Source organism: Eumetopias jubatus, unplaced genomic scaffold, assembly GCF_037043125.1.
Source record: "Eumetopias jubatus isolate StellerSeaLion01/CBP00866 unplaced genomic scaffold, mEumJub1_p1.0 scaffold_13, whole genome shotgun sequence".
Lineage (NCBI taxonomy): Eukaryota > Metazoa > Chordata > Mammalia > Carnivora > Otariidae > Eumetopias > Eumetopias jubatus.
The window spans coordinates 108,722,951-108,743,308 of record NW_028274819.1 but is presented as its reverse complement, the minus strand read 5'-3'; the positions used below and the strand labels follow the sequence as shown (position 1 = coordinate 108,743,308).

Here is a 20,358-nt window from a genome sequence, read left to right as displayed (position 1 = left end):
CACACACACACACACACACACACACACAGAGATTAGAAAAGGTAAAGACCAGATTTGCTCTCAGGGATGCAGTTGAGCAGAAGATGGGGAAGGAACAAGCTGGCATTTACTGATCATCTATGCTGTAATATCTTACATGCATAATCCACCCAACACCCTGCAAGGTAGGTATTATTACCCTCTCTTTACAAATATATACTTCCCCAGGGACCTACAGCCGGTAAGTAGTAGAGTTCAGTTTCAAATCCATGTCTGACTTAAAAACACTTGATTCTTTCTAGAACCACTAAACCCATTTGCCTCGGGTCAGAAGGGCACCAGGGAAGAGTGTTCAGCCAGGCGGACCCTAAAAAGTAAAGCAGACACAGAGTTGCACCCCACTCTGCTCTTCATGCTAATTTTCAAAGATCTGGCTATAATTCTTAGAGCATAGAAAATATGATGCGGATCAGAGCAGAGCTCCGTTATTATTTCTTATGTGTTTGTCCTATCTTATCTAGTGCTGATTTGAACACGGTATCTTCCTGACTATAAATAAGGTTTTGAAGCCACATGTGCGGAGCTAATATTTCTAAACAAATAATCCCTACCCTCAGTCCCCAGATATTTTCATTTGAAACTGATCAAACAGCAGAGGGAAGAATCGTGAGTCACATTATATCTTGGATCCCCCCAACACCCTCTGCTAAAACTTTAGATTCTTTCTCTCATTAACCGAAGAATGGTAATTCTTCAAAATGATGGGATCATAGCTGGAAACATTAATTGGCAGTCATGTTATACATTCTCTCTTTCTATATGGGAATCTTTTATGACAAGATCAAGATTTCTACTAAAGAAGGTTCTTTGAGGAGAAAACCACCAAGACTGTACCTCGAATACTCCTCTTCGACTTCAAGGGAAGACAAAATACACAGATGAAGCTAGGAATTGAGAAGCAGCAGGACATGGGAGGTGTAGAGAGAAGTCATACATATTCAGACCACTGTGAGTGGACAACATTCAGGAGGCTGACTTAAGGCTCTTGGCAATGAACAACAGACTCACTTAGTAAACCCCTGACTGACAGCCACACTTGCTATTCCAAAGCAGGAAAGCCATGAAGGGAATCATGCAAAGAGAGAATCGCTCTTAATTTTTTTAACTGTCAAGGAATAAAGAAATATTCAAAGTAGCAAAAAGAATAATACATTTTAAATGAATTTTTATCCTTACGGTCAGTCAGCATGGCTTACTTGCTTTATCTGGAATCTCAAATTCTCAAACACAATCTTCATACATATTTAGGAACTGGCTAAGATCACATTTCTTTCATATATAAACAGTGTCTTATTTTCCTCAATGGATTATAGAAAAACTGCATCATTAAATTGGGTTGTCATTTGAAATAATCCCACTGCAAATCGTTTGGGGCAGGGGAAGCCTTATTAATGGAATAATAAACCTTTTTCCACCATTAGTCTTTTAAAAGTGAGCTCATGAGAATCTACCTTATGTTTTATTAATTGAATTTTCCGATTATAAAATTCATGGAATTCTCTCCCTGGCCAACTCAATCTGGGTAGTTTATCAGTTTTATTGGCAACAAGAACATGCTTTTGGTTTCATTGATTTTCTTTATTGTTTTTGTTTTCTGTGTCATTGATTTCTGCTCTGATCTTTACCACCTCCTTTCATCTGCATACTCTGCATTTCGTTTCTCTTCTTTTTCTAGTTTCGTAAGAAGAAAGTTGAGGTTCCTGTATTTGAGACCTTTCTTCTTTTCTAACATAGGCATTTAGCGCTGTAAATTTCCCCCTAAGCACTACTTCAGCAACATGTTGGGAGGCCCCACGTCAATCCCCAGTTCAGTGCGTTCAGAGGACGCACAGGACTAAGCATATCATTGTACTCAGGGCTAAGATTTATTGTAGCAAAATATATCACGGTCAGCAACGGGAAAAGTACACGGGGTGAAGTCCAGAGGAAACCAGGCACAAGCTTCCAAGAGTCCTCTCCCAGTAAAGTCACACAGGACATACCTAATTCCCCCAGCACAAAATGCTGCCAACCACAGAAGCTAGAGACTCAGTGCCCACATTTTTTACTGAGAGCTGGTCACGTAGGCACTCTCTGCCTGGCCTGTACCCAAATTCTAGACTTCCAGAAGGAAAGCAGGTGCTCAGCACAAACCATAATGTTTGTATAAACACTTCAGTCACTGGGAGCTGATCTTATCCGTTAGGGCAGTGGGGTAGGGCAGTGGGGAATCCCCCTCCCCAAATCCAAATTCAGAGATACCAGCCAACGGCTAATTTTCTAAGTAAGTCTTTCTAAGGATAGCAATGTCAGGCCTGCTGTGTTCTTCTTGTTGTTGTTGTTTCTCTGCACAAATTTTGATATATTGTGCTTTTATTTTCATTCAGTTTAAAATACTTTCTACTTTCCCTTTTGAATTCTTGCTGAATCTATGGGTTATTTCCACTGTGGCCAGAGAGCATATTTCGTACGACTATAATCCTTTTAAATTATCAAGTCTTGTTTTATGACCTAGAAGCCAGTCTTTCTCAGTAAACGTTCTGGTGTATCCTGCTGTTGTTGGCTGGAATGTTCTATAAATATCAGTAAAGTTAAGTTGGTTGTGTTGTTCATGTCTGCTCTACGCTTTCTGATTTTCTATGTACTCGTTCTGTCAGCCACTGAAATTTCCACCTAAAATTACAGATCTGTCTATGTTTCCTGCACTTACTTAGATCAGTCTCTGCTTTGTGTGTTTTGAAGCTGGGATTAAGTGCATAGAAGAACAAAGCTGGGAACCTGATTCCAGAACTTATTACAAAGCTGTGCTCGCCAAAACAGTAAGGCATTGGCATAAAAACTGTTACAAACATTTAAAAAAAAAAACCTGTGCAGAAATATAACCACATCTGTATGGCCAAGTGGTTTTCCACAAAGGTGTCAAGCAATTCATTTGGGGGAAAAAAATAATCTTTTCGAAATGATGTTGGAACAACTGGATAGCAACATGCAAAAAAGTAAGCCAACCCTCACCACATGTATACAAAAATTAATTTGAAATGGATCAGAGACCTAAATGTAAGGGCTAAAGCTATGAAACTTCTAAATTACAACATAAGAGAAAATCTTAGTGATCTGAGTTGGGCAAAAATTCCTTAAATAGAACACAAAAAGCACAACCAATAAAATTTAAAAAATAATGGATAAATGGGGTCTCATCAAAATTTAAAATGCTGGCTCTTCAAAAGACATTCCTAAGAAAATAAAAAGCAAGCCACAGACTGGGAGAAAATGCTTGCAAAATATATGTATGATAAAGCACCTTTATCTAGAATATATCTAACTTATATAACTCATTAAAGAGAAGACAACTCAATTTTTAAAAACTGACAGAAGATTTGAACCAACACTTCACCGATGACTACCTACAAATAGCAAATAATGTAAAAATGCTCCATATCACTTGTGTTTAGGGAAATGCAAATTAAAAATATGGAAAGATGCCACTACACACACACAGTAGAATGGCTAATACCAAAACAACTGATAACACAAGTGTTGGCAAGGATGTGGTGTCACTGAACTCTCAAACATGGCCGATGGGCTACCCAACTGGAACAACCACTCTGGAAAAGTTTGCTGGCGTCAGGTTAAACATACACTTACCATATGACCCAGGATTCGTCTCTGAGGTATCTACCCAAGAGAAATGAAAACATATAGACACACAAATGTGCTCCTAAATGTTCAGAGCAGCCTTAAAAAAATTACAAGTTCTGAACTGGAAATAGCCCAAATGTCTATCATCTGGTGAACGGATAACCAGATTGTGCTAAATCTTTACAATAGAATACTACTCAGCAATAAAAGGAACAAACTATTGATATATGCAAGAACAAAGATGAATCTCAAAAGTACCATCTTGAGTGGAAAAAAAAAAAAGACATAAAAGTCTACAACTGTATGATTCCAGAAATTCTAGAAAAGGCGAAAGTATAGCGATAGAAGGCCGATCAGTCTTGGCCATAAGAGGGAACTGATAGCAAAGGGGCAGGAGGAACGTTATAGGGTGATGGAAATGTTCTCTAACTTGATCGTGGGAATGATCACATGACTATCTGTTGCAATGAGTCAAAACTCATCAAATTATACACTTAAAATCAGTTAATATTATATGCAAATTATACCTCATAGAAGTTGACATAAAAATATTTTATTTGAAACACTTAACTGTGTCTTTTGAACTTTCTTTTACAAATTGTTTTAAATTCTTTTTGAAAAGATTTTATTTATTTATTTATTTGTCTGAGAGAGAGAGAGAGGATAGTGTGAGTGGGGGAGGAGCAGAGGGAGAGGGGCCAGCAGACTCTGCACTGAGCGCAGAGCCCAACGCGGGGCTCGATCCCATGACCTGAGATCATGACCTGAAACAAAATCGAATCGGACGCTTAACCGACTGAGCCTCCTAGACGCCCCCAAACTGTTTTGAATTTTGAAGTTTATGTTACACATAAAGGTATACAAATCATAAGGGTCTTATCACACACTCAGTAGTGAGTAACACCAAGCAAGCACCCATGTAAATGCTCCCCAGAGAAAGAACACTGTGAACACCCAGAAGGCCCATTCACTCCTTCTTTTTGAAAGTTCACTATTATCTAGTCTTGTAAAAGTAGAATATTGCTTTTTTTTAAACTCTCACCTCAAGAAAACTGTGTAGTATAGAGTTAACCTTATCCAAAAAGAGGTCTGGCCTTTGCCTTAGCCTCCTGGAAGCTGATCTCTAAGCCCTTGCAATACCCTGCCTGATAAGTATCTGCTTACCTGGGGGCCCTGGGCCCAGTGGTTATCAGCCTGACCTCCAGAGGAGCTAGCGATTAAAGGTCAGCAGCAGGTGTGGTCAACCCTGTCCGTGGAAGTTAGGCCCTCACTGAACACCGAGCCTCCGGGGCACCTCCCTGGGTGGCAAGACTCCAGGTGTATTGTCATATATCTTGCTGGGAGAAGTCAGCTCTGTCCAAATCCCACTGGAAGTGGACGACTGGAAATTCCATGCGAGTAATGCTCGTGCACTTGGCACCATGCACCTCTTCCCCTGGCTGACTTTAATCTGTATCCTTTTGCTATAATAAACTATGGTCATGAGTATATCAGCCTCTGAGTTCTGTGAGCATTTCTAGGAAATTATCAAACCCGAGGGTGCTGGTGGGAGCCCCTCCAAACTGGCAGTTGGAGCCAGAAGCGAAGGTGGTTCTTAAGAGACACATCTGAACTCTGCAGGAGTCGTATGGTTATTACGTCTTTGACGCAGCATTATGTGTCTGAGATCCACTCATAAAGAACCTCGTAAGGACAGTTTATTCACTGTCGTCACCCATGCAGTAACAATGAATTGACCATTATTTACTCACTCTACTGCGGATGGACATTTCGATTTTTTCCAGTTTTGCCTTGTCATTGACAGACCTAAAAGGACAAATAGAGAAATCCACAATCATAGCGGGAAATTTTGATTCATCTGTTGCACCTGAGAAGAACAAAGCAGATAAAAAAAAAATCAGTAAAAACATAGGTTTTGATTATACAATTAACAAATTAGATTTGACATCACTCAATACCTAAAACTCCTGTGGGCTTTCTTTGGGAGTAACGGTAATAAAGCATTTTCCCCAAATGCTTAGTATATTTTTGTACCAGCTCTGTAAGTATTACTTCAGCTAATTTCATAACAAATCTTTCAACTTTACAGCTGAGACACTGAAGCATGGAAAAGTTGGGGAATTTGTCTAGAGTCCCAGAGCTAAAAAAACAGCAGATCAAGAGTTCAACTTCAAATCTGATCCAAGAGCCAAGTTCTGAACTCCTATGCTGTTTTCTATCTCTTCTCGAGGTAATGTTGGTATTTGCGTCTTCCTTGGAAATCATCGATTCCATCCAGAGTTTAAAAATGTATTAGTGGGGCGCCTGGGTGGCTCAGTTGGTTAAGTGGCTGCCTTCAGCTCAGGTCATGATCCTGGGGTCCTGGGATCGAGCCCCACGTCCGGCTCCCTGCTCAGTGGAGAGCCTGCCTCTCCCTCTCCCTCTGCCTGCCACTCTGCCTACTTGTGCTCTTTATCTCTCTGTCAAATAAATAAATAAAATCTTTTAAAAATAAATAAATAAATAAAAATGTATTAGCATGAGCTGAACTTCAAATTGCGATATGAAGTCCTAGAATTTCTATCAGATTAAAACTGCTTTTTAGCCGTCTATTTTTCCTTTCCATATCATGAACCTTATAAACTCATCTGGAGGGAACAATTATAATCTTGTAGTGAAATTCCATGACAAAAATAATCATTGTCTCACCTAAGACCTATTGATCACCACCAGTTTCTGGAAGCTTGATGCTTGAAAATAAACATCACTAACACTAACAAGAGATACAATCGTCTGGGCATCATCATTCATGGAAAGCAACTTTTCTTGAAGTTGTCTTAAGCATTACGACTATAAAGCAACATACGCCGGCAGTAAAGTAGTCAAAAAAAAAAAGTCCTTTCCTTTCTGCGTGATCGTTTTGACCTATGGTCAACTTTCTACCTTTGTTCCTCCTGGAAACTTGACCTAAATGGTAAGTTAACTGAGTCACTATGACATAGTTGTGGGTAAAGACTGCTGATTGCACCCAGACTAGAACAAACTATGAATGGACCAGAAATACCCAATAGTGACACCATAGCTTTGGCTCTATGGGCATAATTAGGTCTGACTGACAAGCCTAACTTTTGCTATTTAAACAAAGGAGTTACAAGAGCATATTGGGGTTGCCTTTAGCACCTAACTCAATGCATTCGAGGTACCAATTAATTCTTGGTAATAACTACAGTCAGGATTAGTGGTTATCTCAGCCCTTTAAAAATAACTCTTTTGGGCACCTGGGTGGCTCAGTTGGTTAAGCGACTGCCTTCGGCTCAGCTCATGATCCTGGAGTCCCGGGATTGAGTCCCACATCAAGTTCCCTGCTCAGCAGGGAGTCTGTTTCTCCCTCTGACCCTCCCCCCTCTCATGCTCTCTCTCTCTCTCAAATAAATAAATAAAATCTTTAAAAATAAATAAATAAAAATAACTCTTTTGTTCTCAGGTGCATGCTCCCACTCTCATCTTACTTTCCCCCATGTCTAGCACACAGTGTCTGTTTATTGGCTTATTGTCTGTCCTCCTTCTACCACGAAGTTCCAGAAGGGCAAGAGCTTTTATTCTTATTCACTGCTCCACTCCCAGGCCCTACAATAGTAACTGATACATAGTAGGGGTTCGATGAGGATTTGTTGGATGAAGCTCTTACTAAGGTGTGGCTATTATCTGATGGACTAAAATCTTACTGGGCACCTACTATGTGTCAAGCCCTGTGTTAGTAAGGTGAGGGGACAGAGTGGTTATCAACTGTGATTTTACAGCGTCAATAATGAGATAAAACTTCAGACAGTTCTCTACTGACCAAGAATATTTTCTTTATTAAAATGTTGTACGATTACATCATTAAGATTCTACATGACTTAGCTCAATTAGTAACATGCACAGCAGAAGTTTATCTTCCACGTGCTGTATTCCTGCCCCAGGATCCCAAATACTTCACAGACTACTTCACTCACTTCTACAAACTGGCCCTGTTCCTCCCCATTCAGGAGAAGCCTACATTTATGGATAAAATGAGGTCAGCCATAGTAGTAGACTGGATTTGTCCTAACTAATCTCTGCTCCCGAATCTCTCTCAGGCATGCCCCTTTGGTACTTTTCCACGAGATTTCTCTTTAACGAAAAAGACAGTAAGTTTAGTCTCCTTTCAAGGACCAAGCTGAGCCTCTCTTCCCTGCATCTATGCTCACGGCGACAGTCAGACCTTCTGAAGAACCACACACCAGTTGCCCTGATCATAGTAGCTCTGCAGCACGCGTACGTGACTCAGGGTCCGGCAGGCCTCCTCCAGCTCGCCTGCACAGAACACGTGGTAGTAACGATGAAATACGGGGCCTGGGGCACGGGATTCTGTTGCACCGACAGGCTCGTCTCTCCCAGGGTTCCCCTTACGGTGCCAGGGAACCAGTAAGTCTTGAGAACGAAAAGAAGTCCTGTTAGTGTGAACAGGCAGCTTGGCATCAGTGACTTTGCTGGCACTACCCCCTCCCGCCCGGACGTCGGTAACGGCGGAGACTCGACACGGGGCGTCCTGGTCGCCCGCGTCAGGCACCTGCTCCCCCAGTGACCCTGGCTCCGCTGCGTCGCTGTGGATCTCCTCTTCCTTTCCTTGGCGAAGTCTGTTTTCTCTAAGGTACTTGGATTTCTTCTTCTTATATTCCTGTTCCATCGCCCAGACGTAAATGAGTGCCATCCCCCCAGGTCTCAGGAGTCGAACAAGTTCTTGGAGAGCCGCCACTCTACGCTCCTAGTAAAAAAAAAATGTTGCCCTTTATCAACCGAGAGGAGACACAGCAAACAGGAAAGTATAACTGACAAAAGTATCACTGAATTTTTTTTTAAAGATTTTATTTATTTACTTGACAGAGAGACACAGTGAGAGAAGGAACACAAGCAGGGGGAGTGGGAGAGGGAGAAGCAGGCTTCCCGCCGAGCAGGGAGCCCGATGTGGGGCTCGATCCCAGGACCCTGGGACCATGACCTGAGCCGAAGGGAGATGCTTAACCGACTGAGCCACCCAGGCGCCCAGTATCACTGGTTTTAATTAAGTTGAACAGCTCAGAAAATCTAACAAAATATAAAACAAAAAAAAAAAAAGGGAAATTTTGTTCTGTGATTGAGGGGGATAAAAGTGTTGAAGAAACAGGGAAAGGGACATTTCTATTTGTGCTAATAAAATAGAGGCATAGAGGGTTTTTCGACTTGATTTTGTTTTGAATTCACATAAGGTCGTCGGGTGTACGGAGACTCCTGGTGCTGTCAGCACAGGGTGACCTATAAAATTACTGCTTACATTAGGGGAGAAACCAGTGACAAATAGGAAAAATAAGCTGTTTTTTCTTATAAGAAAAATATAAAACATTAAATTGACTTATTTTTAAAATTAGGACCATCTAAGACGAATTAAAAGCATGAGTGACAGACTACTACCAGCAAGTTCTGAAAAAAGAAGAAAAGCAGGATGGGAAGGAAGGGATTCGCAAACGTCAGGGAGGCGAGTTAGGGCTGAGAAGGCAGATGAGAAAGCGAGGCTGAGAGAGGGCAGCGGCCCAGGGCCGGCGAGCTCCCCCATCTCTGGCAGCTGAAATGCGGAGACCCTGGATTCGGGGAAGCCAGTCGGAGATGGGGTGGACTCAGGCCAGGCCCAGGCAGAACCACGCGGCACTGAAAGCACCATGCACCTGGCCTCCCACAAGCGCCAGCGCCATGCACCTCCTCCCCGCTCCCCGCGCCGATCAAGGACTGGGGCAAATGGCAGGGTCCCCAGGGGGAGAGCGGGAAGAAAGGAAAAGCTACGCTCATGTCCACAGCGGCCACATCCGTGAGCGTTCCCTGCCACGGAGCTCCAAGTCCCTGGAGAGAGGGCAGTACTCACGGCCGTCGAGAGATGGTGAGTCACAGCAATAGAGATGCAGGCGTCCCAAGAGCCGCTGCGCAAGGGCACGGCCAGGGCGTCCCCGACAAGCGCCTCCAAGTGCCGCTCTCGACAGATGCCCACGAGGTTCTGGCTTCGATCACAACCAACCTATAACAGAGAAAAAGCTCATTCAAATGTCCTGAGAAATGAAGAGCCACGGGTGTATTCACTACCACACGTGACTCGACAGACTTCACATTCACTGTGCAACGGTGGAAGGCCGTGATTGGCGCCAAGTCCGACCAGGTACCTCTCCACAGGTGTCAAACTGAACTCAAACCAGCGAACGGAGACGCAAGGATTAAAGATGACAGACGGGAAATGGGAAGTCCTAACTGGCATCTATACATCACCGAGCAGAATCTACATCTTTTTATAATATCACACATATAAAAATGGAAATTATCCCATAAACACAGACATTTAGTCTTTTGTGGGGGGCTCCAGGTGTCACTCAACACGACAAACTATACTGTGATGGCCCAGATAGCAGGAGGACAGCTGGGGGCTCTGCTTGCTTCTTCTTACTTTTCAGAACATATTACTGTACAATCAGAAAATAAAATCCCCAAACTATAAAAAACTAAAACGATTTATTTCGTTTTTTTAAAGCTTTTGAGTCATTGTTCTGCTAAATACCTAACCTATATATATATATATATATATATATATACACACACATATATATCAAGAATAAAGTGCTGAATTCAACATTTGCAAAATGCTATTTAATTAAACCTTTTAGTGTAAGCCAACCACCCGAAGGGAACAGCAGCATCCCCTAGTTTGCCCAGGCAGGGAGGCCTCCCGTGCCCTCCACAGGGACCTGGTTCTATGGGACGTGTTTGGGAGCAGGAGCCTGTCTCCTCTCAAGCTCTGTCATTTTTGTACACAGTTCTGCTGTTTAGTCCTAAGAGTACACACGTGTGCGTGCGTGTGTGCATGTGTGCGTGTGGAGGACAATGTGCACAGGTAAACTGAGGGAGCACTGGAAGGGGGAAGGGGCATAAGAAATGTTAAATCACTAATTAATAATTATCCCCAGATAGTTCTTCCTAACTCACTCTCTACAATAGAGAAAAAGAAACGTGAAAGTAGATTTCAGCAGATCGAAGCGGCCACCTCAAGCTTGTATTTACTCATTTGAATTTTAGATGCAGTGAGCACTGATTATTAGGGTTACCTCAGTCTATCTGAGAATAAAGAATAGGAGTCCTCATGTCAAAAGAAGTCTTACTAAGTTAAATCAGACTGCCATGCTAGTCATACTTAATACGAATTTGCTCAATTTCTAATTGGTATTAAACAGCTTCTATCTCTATCTTAGAGCTGCATTAATCTTTAAGTAATAAAAGGCACCGAGCTAGAGGTGAGGTATGGCAATGTCCCTTTGATATATTTTAAGATGAGGAAGTACAAAGGGCCCGTTAATAACAACAGTGGCACAATTCCCAACTGACTGCCGTCTTTACCCACATAGGATACATAACTGGATTGTTACTTTTATTTCTTTTCCTCCATATTCTGTGCCACCGAGCCAGCAGCTACAATATCAAGCTGACAATATCACTCAAATAATACGTGTATTACGTTGCGGGGCTTGCCACCTTTTTTTACAATAAAATTCAGTTCATGGAGTCAGAAGTCTCAAGTCTGTCCAATTCTGACAGACTGCTACAAATCTTGCTAAAAGTCAGCAGGAAAAAAATCCAACTTTACTACAAAACAATACCAGGAGAGAGAGCTCAACCAAGAAGGAAAGTTATTACCCGAGAACTACAGATAAAGCAGAGCAAGGAGAAGAGGAGCCAAACCAAACCGGAGGAGATGTCCTTCCTCCAGATGCCCATCGGTACGGAGGGTGGTCTGACTCACAAAGCAGCAGGTCTAGTGTAGACAGGACTCGCGCCTGGCGCGTGACCTTCATCCTGCACTGATTCTGCCCAAGTCTTATATACACTCTCGTCCAATCATCACTTATTTTCTCTTCCCTTTCTATTCTTAAATTTCCTTAAGTCTTTGTACCAAGGACAGTACCCAGGATTTGAAGGTCTCCCTAATCATGATGCATAATGTCAAAAGTGTGACAGAAAGTGGCTTATTTGTAAATACGATTTATAAACACTCACATTTATTAAAGGACTCACGTAAGGCTATGTAATTCTGTGTGCTGGATGGAAGTCAGTGACATGAAAACACACACTGGTTGGGCTTGAAATGTATACTTACACTCCTTTATAATTTTTTAAAATCTTCAACAAAACATTAAACACGCAATTCTGGGAAGACTGGTAAAAAATGAAAAACATTCGACCTAGTAGTCAAAGGTGCAAACTACAAAACCAGGTTTCATTTTTCTCCCAGTGAAGTATTGAAAATATATATATTTTTAAAGATTTTATTTATTTGACAGAGAGAGACACAGCAAGAGAGGGAACACGAGCAGGGGGAGTGAGAGAGGGAGAAGCAGGCTTCCAGAAGAGCAGGGAGCCCGATGCGGGGCTCCATCCCAGGACCCCGGGATCATGACCTGAGCTGAAGGCAGACACTTAACGACTGAGCCACCCAGGCGCCCCGTTGAAAATATTTTAAAATCAAAATACGCCACGGGGATGGCAGCAATAAAACCAGCTCTCCAAAGCACTAGGACGGTACAAATGGACTCCACCGGTTTTCAAAAGCCATCTGGTGCACCACTTTTTAAGGAGGATAAAAATGGTCACAACTTTTTTTTTTTTTTTAAGTAGGCTCCACATCCAGCGCGGAGTCTAATGTGGGGCCTGAACTCATGACCCTGAGATCAAGAGTCAGATGCTCAACCAAATAAGCCACCCAGGAGCCCCAAAAATGTGCATAACTTTTGACCCAATAATTGCTCTTCTAAAAATTCATCCTAAAAAAAAATTATCCAAAATATGAAAAAAGCTCATTTATGAGCTAAAAAAAACAAAACAAAACAAAACTGCCTTTTACTGGCGCAGCCACCAGATATGACCACAGATTCTCTGTATTAATTACCTCAACCCTGGACACACACCCTGAGTTAGCTACTGTTACTACACTGCAAATGAGGAACACTTGTCTCACCACAGGTAAGTCATCTGCCCCAAGTTAAAATAGTTAAGTGGTGGAGCACAGATTTAAACCTGGGCTTTTCTCGCTCTAAACCCCACATTCTTCCTTCCCGTCAGACTGTTTCTCAGGGTAGATGCTTGTTACCGTATTATTTATAATAACTCCACACTGAACATGAGGAACCAACAAGAGTGTTATTAAGTCCAGGAACTGACATATTTCCATCAACATGGAAACATGAAATGATACAAATGAGTCATCAAGGTGTATGCATATTCGGGACAATACAAACATTACAGGAAAAACATGGGAAGGACATCTCCCACAAGACACTGCTTTATTAGGGTGTTAAGATTACAGGCAAACACCTTTCCTTTTGTCCATTTTCTGAATTGCAGCTGTATTATTACTACTTAAAAAATACCACATTTTTTAAGCTACTAAGGAAACAAGCACTATAGGGAGATGAGACTGGCAGTAAGGGGTTCAGAGCGCAAGGGAAAAGGCAGAGCCCGTCAACTACAGTGAAAACAGCAACCTCAAGTCCCGAGCTGAACTAGCTGAACAACCTAGGAAAGCCACTTAACTTCTGTTTCCTTGTCATGAAAATGCCTACTTCTCGGGGATGAGATGAGAACCAAATAAATGATGTGTATTAAACACTTCACTCCGCAAATGTTATTGCGACTGCATGGAACAAAGGCTGGACACAACCTCTCATCCTGGTAGTATTTCAAAAATACATTTTGTTAAGGAAGCATGTAATAATAATATAAACTTGTTTTTTAATTCTAAGACAATCCTAGGTGTGAATACCTAGAATGAACGTCCCAGGTCACATTCCCTCATGAATATCAAAAAATGCATGTATTTTCAGGCTCAAAGACAGCTGCTGAAAATACACTCAAACATACAGGTTGGAGTTTCGGCAGCTTCCTCCGACCATATGTGACTCCATTTCTGGTATAATGACAACTGTAATTCCAGCCGGACAAGGCATCTTCATTCCTGCATCGAACCAAAACCTACTGAGCCTTCCCGAGAGGTCAGACTGCGAATCACAAACTGCCAACCATAAAATGAATATAAATAGTGGAAAATGACTATACTTGTGATTTTCTAATTCTTTTAAATGTATTCCTTCTTGAACAGATTCAGATATTTGGGCTCAGTTTACCAGGAAATCATGTTTCTCAATTTTAACAGGATAACGCCATCAGTAGGACTACGTCCGCGTGGTTGGCCTCCACCTCGCTTCGCTGTCACGGGTGCTGCCTGACTCCGTAAAGCTGTGGGTTAGCATCAAGAAGGTGCGAGAGCAGAGCTCACTGAGAGACGTTTTGGCCAATACCTTAAGACTAAAATATCAGCAGATACCACTTTGATTTTAAGTGGCACATCAAAACCTACTTCTTCTTCCACCTGAACAAACCTAACTCATTAGACCTTATTCTTGATAAACTAAAATTTAACTGTAAACATGATGACAATACATGGATACTAATATCTTATCTTGATGAAAAGCTATGCTTTTATGTTTCTCTTAATGCATGAACCCTGCCTTTCCTCAAGTGCAGCATAACTTACTTTCCTCATGCAGGTGCGTGCTATCGAGGCGGAGGTAAAGATACAGATGATGCGCCGCATGACGTCCTCCAGGAGCCTGTGAGTGTGGACTGCTCTCGCTGCCCCTACCTGCCCTCCTTACTCTAGTCCTCCTGCCCCTAATTTTGAGAAAGGGAAGTTTCAGTCCTCCCAAGAGCAGCGCTGATATGGGTATTTACAATAATGCACCAGTGTAGGGAGAATGTTCTCCTTCCCAGCACAGCAGGAAAAAAGGTGAACCGCAGGAAAGGAAATCATAGCAACTGGAAACAAATATGGCACGATAAAGTAGTGGGTTCAGATCCTGGGCCTCGCGCTGTAACCTCGGTCACTTGGTTTAAGCTACTTAAGCCCTAGTTTCCTGAACAGTAAGACACCAATAAATAGTAACTTTTATTTTTTCCTACTGTGAATAAAAGAACACTATATTTGGCATCAGAGGCATGGGTTCAAGTTTCAGTTATGTCCCCTAATTATATGACATCGGGGTAGTAATACAGTGAGTCTCAGTTGCTTCATTTATAAGAGAGAGATGAAAATATCAGCTTTAACTTTCTCATACTTAGGAGGATCTAAGCAAAGAAAGTGGCTTCTCTAAACATCCTTTCTGACATGTAAAGAGTTTAATAAATGTAAGACGGTTTTACTGATAAAATAAGCACAATCTAAAGGGAAGGGGAAAAAACCACACACATATACTACAAATAATGGTATGCACGCCCACAAATTCTCAGCGGAATAAAAAAGAATAGGAGTGCTCATTAATTTTCCATCTGTTGGTTATAACTTTTATAATGACCTTTTAAGAAACAGCATTATACCATAAGGCAGAAGGTGACAATAACCTAACAAATAAAGCCAAAAGAGAGCCAGAAGCAACAATGACTTGCCATATATAACTCCTTATTGATGCCAAGATACTTTCCGTTTCCACAGCCAACGTCGGCCACTAACGAACCACTTGGCAAAGCTTTCAAGAAGTCCACGACGCGCGGCCATGGGGTGTGTCTCGTGCTGCTGAAGTGCTCAGCAATCTCTTCATAGACTCGATGGACGTATTCTCGCTCCAGCTCTGAGGCTTCTCTGGCACTCTCTGGAAATGATGGGGGGGTCTCCTTCATCTGGCTGTCACAGACCAAAGGGTAACCTAATGAAAAATAAGGCAATATAAACCATTTATTTTTATCCAAGTGATTCATAAGGTATCATGTTTTCTTAAAAGAACAAGCAAATCAATGCAAATTTGGTGGCTAGGGATGAGCAGGCTCTGATTATCAGTTTAAAAATAGCTCTTGCCTAACAAGTCCAAGTACATGTGTGAGGGGTCTAAATGAAAAAAAGGGGAAAAAATCCATCTGCAACAAGACATGAACTGCAATTCTGCAAGCCCGATAATGCAGATGCCTAGTTCATCCTGGGATTAAGGGTCCTTTTATTTAGGAAAGCATCTTGATGGGCCTGGCCTAACCAGAAGAAATTTAGTTGAATTAATAGGAGTTAGGATTTTTCTCTTGGTGAGCAAAGGAAACAGGAGTTCTGGGGCCCTAGCACTCTTGGAAAAACAAGACCTAGGAGACAGTGTCATTTGGTTATGATCACAAGCATTTAATGAACACTACTGAAGGAGTTTATACGGATGGTCTCAATTCTCACAGTAACATCTTGAGATGGTACTACTGCGTCCATTTTACAGATGAGGACATGAAGCACAGAATGCCAAGTAACGATCCTGAAGTGACAAAGATGGTAAGTCACAGAGCCAGGACTTGCACCCAGCCAGTGGGGACTCGAGAGCCCATAATCTCAGTGACTATAGGCATCACCTCCTTCAACAGAATCAGCACACCCTAAGGAGAACACCATCAAGTCAAGGAGATGACAAAGGAAGTTGAGGATACACTGCTATCCTAATTAACATCCTAATTAAATGAATTCTGAAGTTGTTCCCTGTTCCCTGCAACCATGTCTAACACTCATTTTAAATCCTTGCCTGTTCCCTGCTATGCTATAATTTTATCTCCGGCCGAAGTCTAGGAGACGCATCTTTTTACTGCAGGAAATACAGGAGGAAGGAGTGGTGTTCCAGAGAAGCCACAGTGAGGACAGAGGCAATAATGAGAAATCATGTGGCAGCTCAGAAGTGGGCTGCAGCGTTCACAGCTTTGGGAATTCTCCCTAACTCTCATCAGAGGGTGCCGAACCTTGAGAAAGGGGTGGGAGACAGCTAGTCTCTGCTACTGTGTGAAGGGCAGCTCTAAACATTTCATGCGGACATTTAAGAAAGCCCGATGGCTCTAACACGTGCAGGTTGACAACAGATGGGTTACCTTGTATCTTGGGCACATCAGGATTACACTACCACATACACTACAATGACCCTAAACTGGCCCTCTTAGAAATTATAAACAGCTAAGTAATCTAGAGAGGCAACCCTTCTCCTTAAAAAGTCACAAATTTTGACCAAAAGTATCCAAAAAGATGACCTTGAACGTGAAAAACATTTGTAAACTGAATATACATTCAGAGCTGCTATAATATGCCTTACATTCAATTAACATCCGCAACAAAGAAACCTCTGTAGAAGAAAACTAGGTTGTCTCTCCAACTAGACCTCAGGTTCCTCGAGAACAGGAGTCGTGCTGTAGTTTTCATTATCTTGTAAAACTACAGTGTCAGACACTCAACAAATACAAAATACACTTTTTTTAATTGATAAAAAAATTTGATGTTTCAAGGCCTCGATGACACTTTTAGCAAAAGAAACAAAAGTCTGCTTTAAGCTTCACTAACATCAATATATCAGATTCAGCAAAAAAAAAGATATCAAATATAGCTATTTCAAGTTTAACAACAGATACTATTTACAAAATGAAAGATTTTTATTCAATGAGTCCAAGAAATACAGGTTATGATGTACTTTGTATAGACAATTCAAAATAACATCCTCTTGACAAGTTTTTGAGCATTTCTCTTATTCCCTCCTAGATTTCCAAATTGACCAAAACACAAACCACTGTTTATCGCCGTAGAGATATCTACTTACTATGCAGCAATTGGTTCATCCCTAACTTCGTTAGGTTAATGAGAAGTAATTTAGAAACTTGACAAGCTGTTTCCAATAGAACCTATTTTTGTACAAATGATATTTTAACGTCCTATAATTTTATTTAGCACTCTTTACTGTGACTTCAATTTAAAAAAATGTTTATTTGGCATCCAACTATGCCTAAGTACTGTACTTGGGAAAATAAAGATGAATAAAATGCAGTCCCTGCTTTCAAGGAATATAAACTCAATGGGGGCGGTTAAGAAAAATCTCCATTAAGTACAACACTACGCCAGAGTATGAGAAATGCCATTGGGGTTAAGACAAAGCTCTCCTTGGTTCTGATGGGACTTTAGAAGACTTTTACACTAGATTTACTCCATTTTACAGTGGAACCAAAATTATATACTTACTACAATTACAAGGTGTTTGCCTCACTTTCCTAAATGTAAATGATGTCCTCATTCCCCTCTTGCTTAAAGTTAAGTCTCCAACATCACTGGTGATAATCCCACTTCTGTGAGCCTTGGATGCTTGAACAGTATCAAATTTTCTGGGTGTGATTCTAAAAACGACAGTCAAAATAATTTATTTAATACTGTATTCAAAACAATATTTCATGTCCTTTTAAAAATATCAAGGGAACAAAGCAAATTTAGAAGAATTTATGCCAAATATCTACCGGATTCCCCAAATTGTTAAGCAATTTAGAAACAGAAGTCTCTTTTTTTTAAGAAGCTATCTTCAAGGTAATCATATTAAAAGAATGTACACTAACAAATTATTCAAAAATACAAATAGAATAACAAATATTTAATTTTTTTTAAGATTTTAAGTAATCTCTACACCCAATGTGGGGCTTGAACTCACAACCCCAAGATCAAGAGCGGCATGCTCCTCTGACTGAGCCAGCCAGGCGCCCACAAATATTTAATTAATACAATTCTGAGAAAGAGAAAAAAAATAAGGAACAGATGGAGCAAAGAGGAAACACATAAACAGTAAACTTAAATCCAATCAATAATTACGTGAAATGTAAAAAGACTACAACGTCCAGTTAAAGAAAAAAGAATGTCAGAATGGCTTAAAAAAATAAAGTCCAATTATATGCTGATTACAAGAGATACCCACCTTAAAATAAGGACATAGAATGGCTGGAAATCAAGATAGAAGAAAAGATACAGGGGCACCTGAGTGGCTCAGTCAGTTGAGCCTCTGCCTTCGGCTCAGGTCATGACCTGAGATCCTGGGACAGAGCCCTGCGTCAGGCTCCCTGCTCGGTGGGGAGCCTGCTCCTCCCTCTCCCCCGCTGTGCTCTCTCTCGCTGTCTCTGGCACTATCTCTGTCTCTCTCTCTCTCAAATAAAATCTTAAAAAAAAAAGATAATACAGAAATAAGTATTTTATACATTCCAAGCAAAACCAAAAGAAAAGTGGTATAGCTATCCTAATCAAAGTAGGCTTCAAAGGAACAAATATTACTAAATTAAAAGGGACATTTCTTTTTTTATTCTATTTATTCATTTTTTTTTTTATGTAGGCTCCACACCCAGCGTGGAGCCAATCGTGGGGCTTGAACTCATGACCCTAAGATCAAGAGTCCGATGCCTAACCAATTGAGCCAGACAGGCGCCCCGAAAAGGGACATTTCATAATAACAACAGTGTCAATAGAACAGGAATATATAAAAACCATGTATATTTGTATGCATCTAACGAATAACACAGCCTCAAAATACATAAAGCAAAAAGTGAACAAAAAATAACAGGAGAAATAGACAAATACATAATTATCATTGTAGCTTTGAATACATCTTTCTTAGTAAGGGAAATCTAGTTGAGGGTCAAGGACATCAACATCAGAAAACAACAGATAATGGAACAGTTCCAGGCTGCCTGACATTCTTATACTTGGTATTACCTGAGTTTTTAATTTTAGTCATTTTAGTGAGTGGCAAGTGGTATGAAACGGTGGTGGTTTTTCTCTTTTTTAAGATTTATTTATTTATTTGAGAGACAGTGAGGGTGCATGTTGCACACGCAGGGAGGGGCAGAGGGAGAGAATCTTCAAGCCGACTCCCCACTGAGCCTGCAGCCCTATCTCAGGACCCATGGGATCATGACCTGAGCCAAAACCAACAGTTGGATGCTTTACCAACTGAGCTACCCAGGCGCCCCTGAAACTGTGGTTTTAATTTGCATTTCTCTGATTACTAATGATGCTGTATATTTTTTTGTGTGCTTATTAGCCATTCATTGACACTTTTTTTGGTGAAGGATCTGTTCAAATCTTAAGCCCAAACCTTTGTTAGATATGTGTATTCTGGATATTTTCTCCCCATGTGTGGCACGCCTTTTCATTTTTTTAATGATATTTTTTGACAAGTAAGTTTTTAATTTTGATGCAGTTAATCTTTTTTCTTTTATAGTGTGTTCTAAAATCTTTCTTTAAAAAAGTTTGCCTAGGGCGCCTGGGTGGCTCAGTTGGTTAAGCGACTGCCTTCGGCTCAGGTCATGATCCTGGAGTCCCGGGATCGAGTCCCACATCAGGCTCCCTGCTCGGCGGGGAGTCTGCTTCTCCCTCTGACCCTCTTCCCTCTCATGCTCTCTATCTCTCATTCTCTCTCTCTCTCAAATAAATAAATAAAATCTTTAAAAAAAAATAAAAATAAAAAAAAAATTAAAAAAAAATAAAAAAGTTTGCCTACCCCAAGTTTGCGAAAATATTCTCTTGTATTTTCTTCTAGATGTTTTACAAGTTTCACTTTTACATTTAAATCTGTGTTCTACCTTGGGGTGCCTGGGTGGCTTAGTCAGTTAAGCATCCAACTCTTAATTTTGGCTTAGGTCATGATCTTGGGGTTGTGAGATCAAGCCCCAAGTCGGGCTCCACACTCAGTGGAGAGTCTGCTTGGGATTCTCGCTCTTCCTCTCCCTTGCCCTCTGCCCCTCCCCCAGCTTGCTCATGTTCACGCTCTCTCTCAAAATAAATGAATCTTTGAAAAAAATCTATGATCTACCTCATATTACCCTTTGTAAATG

The 20,358-nt window shown here is 41.1% G+C and overlaps 1 protein-coding gene across 6 annotated transcripts in view; it reads right to left on the bottom strand.

Annotated features, from left to right (window-relative positions):
* Nucleotides 1-7,465: 7,465 nt before the first annotated feature.
* The window catches only part of ALKBH8 (alkB homolog 8, tRNA methyltransferase), a 50,816-nt gene continuing 37,923 nt past the window's right edge, over nucleotides 7,466-20,358 (bottom strand). For all 6 annotated transcript variants that reach the window (XM_028106029.2, XM_028106030.2, XM_028106031.2 and 3 more), the window contains 4 exons: nucleotides 17,732-17,883; nucleotides 15,163-15,419; nucleotides 9,551-9,700; nucleotides 7,466-8,422 (listed from right to left, as the gene is read on the bottom strand). In XM_028106029.2, the coding sequence (XP_027961830.1) occupies nucleotides 7,874-8,422; nucleotides 9,551-9,700; nucleotides 15,163-15,419; nucleotides 17,732-17,883 (1,108 nt within the window). In that variant the 3' untranslated portion in view covers nucleotides 7,466-7,873. The remainder of the gene's footprint in view (nucleotides 8,423-9,550; nucleotides 9,701-15,162; nucleotides 15,420-17,731; nucleotides 17,884-20,358) is intronic.